This window comes from Elephantulus edwardii, unplaced genomic scaffold, assembly GCF_000299155.1.
Source record: "Elephantulus edwardii isolate Elephantulus edwardi_28Jun2011 unplaced genomic scaffold, EleEdw1.0 scaffold00161, whole genome shotgun sequence".
Taxonomy (NCBI): domain Eukaryota; kingdom Metazoa; phylum Chordata; class Mammalia; order Macroscelidea; family Macroscelididae; genus Elephantulus; species Elephantulus edwardii.
In genome coordinates, this window is record NW_006399911.1 from 2,062,085 (window position 1) to 2,070,535 (window position 8,451).

General features: G+C 38.2%; 1 protein-coding gene across 2 annotated transcripts in view; it reads right to left on the bottom strand.

Moving 5' to 3' along the window:
- The window catches only part of NUB1 (negative regulator of ubiquitin-like proteins 1), a 36,947-nt gene extending 28,496 nt beyond the window's left edge, over positions 1 to 8,451 (bottom strand). For both annotated transcript variants that reach the window (XM_006895142.1, XM_006895141.1), the window contains exons 1-4: positions 8,335 to 8,451; positions 5,529 to 5,696; positions 3,987 to 4,045; positions 2,857 to 2,927 (exon numbers count right to left, since the gene is read on the bottom strand). In XM_006895142.1, coding sequence (XP_006895204.1) covers positions 2,857 to 2,927; positions 3,987 to 4,045; positions 5,529 to 5,696; positions 8,335 to 8,451 — 415 coding nt within the window. The remainder of the gene's footprint in view (positions 1 to 2,856; positions 2,928 to 3,986; positions 4,046 to 5,528; positions 5,697 to 8,334) is intronic.

Sequence of the window (8,451 nt, forward strand, 5' to 3'; positions counted from 1 at the left end):
TCCTTGTTTTTCAATGCAGCATAGTATTCCATTGTGTGAATATACCACAGCTTCTCTATCCATTTGTTTGTTGATAGGCACTTAGGTTGTTACCATCTCTTTGCTATTGTGAACAAAGCCACAATGAACATGGGTGTGCATACATCTGCTTGGATATCAGTTATGGTCTCTTTGGTGTATATTCACAGTAGTGCAATTCCTAGGTCAAATGGTATCTCTATTTGCAACTTTTTGAGAAAGTGCCGTACCACCTTCCATAGTGGTTGCACCATTTTATACACTCCCATCAACAGTGAATAAGGGTTCCAGTTTCTCCACAACCTCACCAGCATTTGTTGTTTGCTGTTCTGTTAAATTTTACTATGCTGATTAGGGTAAGATGATATCTCATAGTTGTTTTAATATATGTCCTTTTCTTTTAAAAACAGGATCATACAATCTTTTTCCTTAATCAACTTACTTATTTCACTTAACATTGTGTCCTCCAAATCTACTCATGTTATATGTTTTCTGGACTACTCATGGTTCTTTATGGTTGTATAATATTCCACACTGTGTGTGTATGTACACGTACACACACACACACACACACACACACACACACATTTTTCCTATCCATCCCTCCACTGAAGGGCATTCAAGATATTCCTTCTCCCCATCCCCCATTTAATGCAGTGAATATATGTGTGCACATGGGTTTTCTGGGTGTGAAGGATTAGGACAACAGTCTTGGTAGAACATCTCAAATAACTGGCATAATAAAATAGCTCATAAAGTTCTAGTCTACAACTTAATCTGGTGAGTACTGGTGTCTACTCAAGACCTGGAAGAGATATACCACAGGTTTTAAACATACAGAAGTGGGCACTTACAGAAAAGGGATGAGAAAGAATTAGAGATGAAAGAGAAAAACACAGGAGCAGTCACTGCCCAAAGTGATGAAGGCAGTGTGCCAGGCAACACAAAGTGTGACTAACTCAGCTCTTCACACCTACGGCATCAAAGTAAGACAACAACACAATGATCTTTACAACTCCCCAGTTCATGCAGCCACATAGTCAACTATTGAAACCTTCCTAAACACCACCTTCACCCTCTGATGGTCCTTAGGATATGCACTTTTTAGCTGTTCAAAAATGCACAAAACCAAAGAACAATGAACTCATAAAGCATTACACAACATGAGGAAGCCTGGGGAACATTATGTTGAGTGCAGTATCTCAGTCACAAAAAGGACAAATACTGTATAACACGGCTGTTATAAAATAGGACAGATGGGGGTGAGGTGGGCAGAGAATAGGAAAAGAGTTTACAGATAAAGAACAGTGCAGTAAAACAGATGAGGGGGAAAACTGTCCGAAAGAAATATATGATTAGGTATTATATATATATGACAAAAGCTAGAACAAGGGGTGCACTACTGGGTGGCGTGGAATAAGAAAATGTATAACAACAAAAAAATGGAGGGAGGATAATACACAAAACCAGTATCACAAATGCAAACCTACATTCAATCACTGGTGCTGGGACAAAGTGGACTCGGGAAAGTACACTGAATGAGAAAAGGCAATGCCAGTGGATCCAGGCCCAGGCCTAGACGTCAGAGACTGCAGTGGGATGAAGAGGAATGAAGGGGTAGGAGAGGCAGTTTCAAAGGAGCAAAAGTCAACATGTTAACATGAGTGAGAACAGTGTGCAGTCAAGTACAGCTCCAGATTGAGACTCTGTAGGAAAATGTTTTGGGAAGATACTAGAAAGGGAGGCCACGGCTAGGCCGTGCAGCTAAGAAATCTAAACTTGATTCCCAAGGAAGCCATGGGAAACCCCCAAGACTCTAACACTAGCCAGAATCACTACAATAACTAACTAGTCTCCTTAGGGTCAGGCATGCTCCCTTCAAACCCATTTCCTTCATGAAGCTACAGTGATTTTTTTTTAATACTAGTTTAAAAAATTCAAACACATTGTTTTTACAAGAACAGATTCTTCCAATTTCCCTCAGCCCCACCCATCAAACTGTGCAACTCCATGATTAATCCCCCTCCCCCTGCACATCCTCATCCCTCTGCTTCCACCCTCTCCCACCCTTCTTGAATCCTTATTCTACGGTGATCTTTTAAAGCACAAATAGGACCATCTATCACTTCTTCCCCCACACAAATTACTTCCTTTGTTCTTGAGACAAATTCTCTAACAATGAACGAAGTTCATCCTCTCTGGCTTTCTCAGCTACACCACTGCCACTTTTGGTAAGAATTCTAGTTCACTGTTGTGGAGCACTGCAGGACGCTTAGCAGCATCCCCAGCCTTTGCCCATTAGGTACAGTAGCACCCTTCTGTCAGAGGTGTGACAATCAGAAATGTTTCTAAACATTGGAAACTGTCCCCCAGGGGCAAAAACACCCCAGCTTGAGAACAACTGTCAGAGTCCTCCACAAGATGACCGACGCCTGTCGCCACACAGTCACTAGAGACTTTCCCCTCACTTCCCAGAGTCCCTGTTATGGTGCCATGATGAAGTTCTCTGTCTAAAACACCAGCCATGACAGCCTGTTCTGCTGTCTACATTCAATTTTAACTCATCTCCCTCAGGGAGAATCTTTTTGACCCCAACTTCATTCTCAGTACACGTCAGACACAGAGCTTGTACTACTTTGTCAGACTACACTATGCCACAGGACAAACAAAAATGGAAAAACACTGTTTTCTGATTTACATTTTTATAAACGTCTAAAATAATTCATTTTGGATTATACCATAAATTCTAAAATAAAGGGACAACGGAGGAACAAAAAATGAGAAATCACTCCTCTATTGGCTTGATTTTAAAATTCCACATACTTTGCCATAACATACCTAATTGAAGTTCTTTCTTATTTATGACAATTTTGATATAATTTTCTTGAAATCCAAAGGTTTCAGCTATTCTGTAAAACAAAATCAATGAAAATTACAGGAAAACAAATTTGGTGTTAATCATTCACTAGGTGTTAATCTAAAAAAAAGTAAATGTAGATATTAATCACGTAGATGTTAATCATGGTAATAATTTTATTCAGAAACATCCAGTATTATAACTAGTGCACAAACATCACTTCATGACAGAGTCAGCACACATATGACTATTCAGGATACTCTTAACAGACATATTTTTTAAACTATCTAGGGGATCAGGGTGCTATCAGCAACCTGAGCCAAGGTGCCCCAGCTAAGGTTATGAGAAAACCTTACAGGAGTCAGTAATCAGAGCTGATCCTTCCAATCTTCTGTTCATTTGTACTGAATGAGTGATGTTTCTTAAATCACCCCTAAGAGCTTCGTATACTTTGGGCATGTTGCTAAGAGAGGCTATTCCTTGGAGAGCGACATCATGCTTGAAAAAGCGAAGGGTCAGCAAAAGAGAGGAAGAACTTCAATGAGACGAAATTGACACAGCTATGGGCTCCACTGTGTCAGAAATGACAGAATAGGAAAAGGATTAGATCTGTTGTTCATAGTGTTGCTACTCAAATTGATGGCACCTAACAATAGCCCTGAAGTAGATCAAAGAAGAAAACGGAAAGCATGGACTGGTGAGCCCTGGATGTACTCTAAACACTCATGGTTTAAAAATACACAAGTTGAGAAAACACTGACTAGATCTCAAATCAGGATCTCTGTTAAATTTTGGGTGTTTTTTCTTTTTATAAAAGGTTCAACAGTCTGAAATCAGAACACTTTACAGTGAGAACTACAATACAACTATTAGATGGTAGGCACCAACTCTGATCTGATTTAAAAGTTATATCCAGAAATAAAATTGCTGCAAATCTTGACTTCCCACTTTCCCATGTAACTAAGTCATTGAACCTCAGATGAACACATTCCTTCCTGACAGAGATAAAAGTATCATCCCTCTATCTCCTAAAAGAATGGACAAAAAGGACCAGGTGAGTGAGTATGAAAATGGCCAAGACCAGTTGGAGCTCCAAGCACATGCTACTTACTTGGACCTCAGTTCCCTGCCAGTGATGTGCAATCGGGTCTCCAACAAGTTCTTCCTGTCCTGTGTAAAAAACAAAATAAAACATACTTAAATGGAGAATTTTTTGAACTGCTATTGTGAGATGCTTTCAAGTCAGCTCTGCTTCACAAGGCATTATATCTCACCATCAAGAAAACAAAAAATCCTAACCACTGAGCCAATCAGCAATATCACGATGGATGGAGAAAAGACTGAAGTTGTCAATGAACTCAGCTTGCTTGGACCCACAATCAACATCCACGGCACTGGCCATCAAGAAATCAAAAGACTTGCTGCATTAAAATAATCTGCTGAGAAGCAAGGATGTCTGTTTAAAGAAGGTGGTGCAGTCTAGCCATAGTCCTTTCAATTACTTGCTATGTATTTGAAAGATGGAAAATCAACAAGCATGACAGAAAAAAATTGATGCCTTTGAATTGTAGTAATGGATAAGAGTACTGAATATATCACAGACTGCCAAAAGAACAAACAAATACATCTTAGAGGAAGTGCAACCAGGGAGCTCCTTGGAGGGAAAAATGGTGCAACTTCATCTTGCATCATTTTGGCATGATGTTAGGAGGGATTAGTTCTTAGGGGAAAAAACTCTAAGCTGGTTACGGTAAAGGGTCAGTGAAAGAGAGAAAACATTCAGAAAGCTGGACTGTTAACAATGGACTCAAGTGTATCAGAGATGATGAGGATGGCAGAGAACAGGACAGGCTTCAGATTTGTTTGTAGGGTCATTATGAGTCAGTGCTGAGCCCATGGCACCTAATAACATGTACAACAGAAAGAAACACTGCTGTGTGTGTCACTGCTGCAGTCACTGCGTCAATCCTCTCTGGAAGTCATGGAGGGCCTGCCTCTTTTTCTCTGGCACACAACTACTTTACCAAGCAGGATACCCTTCCAGGATTTTCTCCTCACAATGTGCCCAAAATATGTGAGATGAAGCCTCGTCACCCTTGGTTCTAAGGAGCATTCTGGTTGCACTTTTTCTAAGACAGACCTGCTTGTTCTGGCAGTTTATGGCACATTCAACACGTTTTGACGACACTACAATTCAAAAGCATCTACTCTCCTTTGGTCTTTCTTACTCACTGACCATTTTTCTCAGGTAAATAAGGTGACTGGAAACACAATGGTCTGGGTCAGATACACCTTAGTCCTCACAGTGACATTCTGACTCTTTAGTACGTTAAAGAGGTTTCTGACAGTAGATTTTCCCAACGAAATACACTGATTTGAGAGCTGTTTCCATGGATCCAAATAAAAAAAATCCTTGACAACATCGATTTTTTCTCCATTTATCACCCTATAGCTTATCCATAAAGAGTATCACAACAAATGGAGAAAACGGTTTGGAGCTACTAGTCTAGGAATCCATAACATTTACATTTTAGTCAATAAATGTTTGATATTAAAATAACTTGCAAGAATTTTATGTCTGAAGTGTCATATAAAAAATGACCATTTATTTGACAATTTCATTAAATGACATCAATTTAGCAAAATAACTTACTTTTCTTAGTCTCGGTGGTAGAAATATCTCAATTGTGGCGACTCCTGTTGTTCTATAATTTTCATTTCCTGTTCCACGTTCAATAGCTTTGCATCGTATTTCTTCTATTATTTTTTCCACCTCATTTTCACAACATTCTAGCTTGTCAGAGTATTTCTTAGCCAGATCCTATAAAAAATTCAGAAAAATGCAGCACTCAACAATTTTGAAAAATACTATGCAACCTGGGGGAGGCTGAAGAGCATTATGTCTCATAAGCCCATTATTGTAAAAATAGACGGATAACATGTACAGAAACTCAAAGTGGGAGGAGTAGAGGGGTGAGGACAGGTAAGGGTGAAACCACTGGGCTGCAGAGTGTGGAGGGTGGAGGGAGGGGGGCAGGCAAATGGGAAGAATTCTGGTGAAAAGACAGAGTAATGAAGGGTAAGGTCCAATGGTGACTGATTTTCTAAAATATAATGTATGAGAATAATTGTATGAAGCAAAATGTGAATGAAGAATAGTGTGAAACACAATGTATATAAACTTTATAAGCAAACTAATTTCAAAAATATGTAAAATAGAATGTATATGAATGATTGTATGAAACACAATGTAAATGAAAGATTATATAAAGTACAATGCACATAAATGAAACAAAATGTAAAGAAATTATTATATGAAAACTAAAAATAGTTTTTAAAAATTTAGAAAATGCAGATCAGTAATACTTATTGCTGTCACACTGGAATCAACCCCCAGCCGGTCCTCCAATAGGTTTTTCAGAGGCTATAAATCACAGGGAGGAAACTTCCCAACTTCTCCCCAAAAGCAGCAGGATTCGAACCTCCAGAGGCGGCTCCTCTGAGTTAGCAGTGCACCTCCCCAAGGACTACACCCAGAGCTCCCTATATCAATACAGGATCAACTCAAAAGAGAAAGACAAGAAGGCAAGACTCTAAGGCGACTAATACTGCTGGCACCCTTTTGTAGTGAAATCCAGTCTTCACTTTGGCTTATTACAAGGTAAGAAGGTATAAAGAATTAGGAAAGGGTAGAGAGAAAAACAGATTTAAAAAAAAAAAAAAAAAGACCAGAAGAACAATCCCAAGAGCAAAAGTGAAAAGAATTACAATTATTCTGGGGGAAAAAATATGCATTATTACAGATACTGTGATATATTTAAAAGTTCTTTTAAGAAATAATGTTGCGTTGAAAAACAAGGAACTCATGCAATAGTATTCAAAATGGGTAACCCTGGAGGACATTATGCTGAAATATCTCAGTCACAAAAGGACAAATACTGCATAGTGCCACTGTTGTAGAATGGGACTGACATCTGGGTTGGGGTGAGACTGAGAAAAATTGGATAAACTATGTATACTGCATTGAAACAGATGAGGAAAAGAACAGTTTAAAAGCAATATATGATTGGTTATTATGGCAATGTCGGGTGTCCAGAGTGAAGGCTGCATAGTGAAGTGTACTAGGGGGGTGGGATTGTATACCAACGAAGGAATTTTTCTTTTACTTTTCAGAGAGAGGCGAAAACTGGGTGGCAGGGGGGAGCAGGGAGAAAAATGCAACAATAAATGAATGGAAATCCAAAATTTCTGTAAATGTCCATTAAAATTAATAAAAAAAAGAAATAATGAACTTTAAACAATCAGCAATTACTCTCAAAGATGAAAATGTAAGAAGGCAGGAAAACTAGATGGATGAAAATGGAACAACTAGATGAGAAATACTGAGAACGTGTTATGTGCTGTGAAGAATCAATGTCACTGTGTAGAAGTTGCTGACTGGAAACCTAAACACTGTGTAAACTTTCACTGAAAACACAATAAAATATCAATCCTAAAAATTAAAGAAAGGCTAGCTCATCTCCACTAAAGAAAAAGTGAAGAAATGGACAAAAGGAAAATTTAAAAGAAAAGAAAACCCTCAAAAAGAAATCTAATTAAGTTTCTGAGTCAAGCAGATAAAATCAAATCAGAAGTAAGGTCACAGCTGGCTTGCAAAAATTAATAGTGAGACCTCTCAGGGACAAAAGGGATTCAACTCTATACCTCCCAGGCTCATCACTGTGTGACAACAGAGACACCTCTGACATCTGCCTGACAATCCTCAGTTCTCAACAAATGTTAAATCACATTCAGAATGCTGAAAATGTACATATATAAGTACATATTTTAAAAAAATAAGTACATGATAAGACTTTCTCATCCATTAAGTTTCCATTAAAAATGCTTCCTTACTTTAAAAGGGAGCTCTGGTATCCAGCGGGGAAACCCACTGACAGTCAGCGATGAGTCAACTCTGACTCAACACTGCTTCAAAAAGCAGGCAAATTTCAGTTCCCTGAAATTTCCTTTATATAAAATAAAGCCACCTGATGATACCATACAAATCTGAATCATAGCAAGTAGAAAAATATATTTGGAGACAATAAACACTGATAATCAGAATGTTCAAAAATGAAAGAAGGGGAATTGTTTTATAGACCATAGTAGCAAGGAGAACTAAGACACAACCAAGATACTATCATTCAAAAAAATAATAAAAGTACGGTGAGCACTGCTGAGCCATCAGACAAAATTAGTTTCTAGATTAATAGACCTGAGAAAGTGCATGCTGTTGCTATACAAATAAAACTTAAACAACAAAAATGAGCTTGTTAACTCCCAGCAAAAGTGGGTATTTGCTCACAACTGATGTTTCTGCGCTGATATGATTGTGCTAACAGTTTAAAAATATTTTAGAATCTGATTTACCAAAGGTATTTGTATCACTGATTATCATTTATGTCCTAAGAGAAAAATACCTTCAATGCCAAGCCAACTTCTTTATTTTCATCTGTATACGGAGGTTTCCAAAGTTGAATTCTATCTTCCCTTAAAAACTGGGTTAATTTTGCTTGAAGATATTTCTTTTGTGCCAT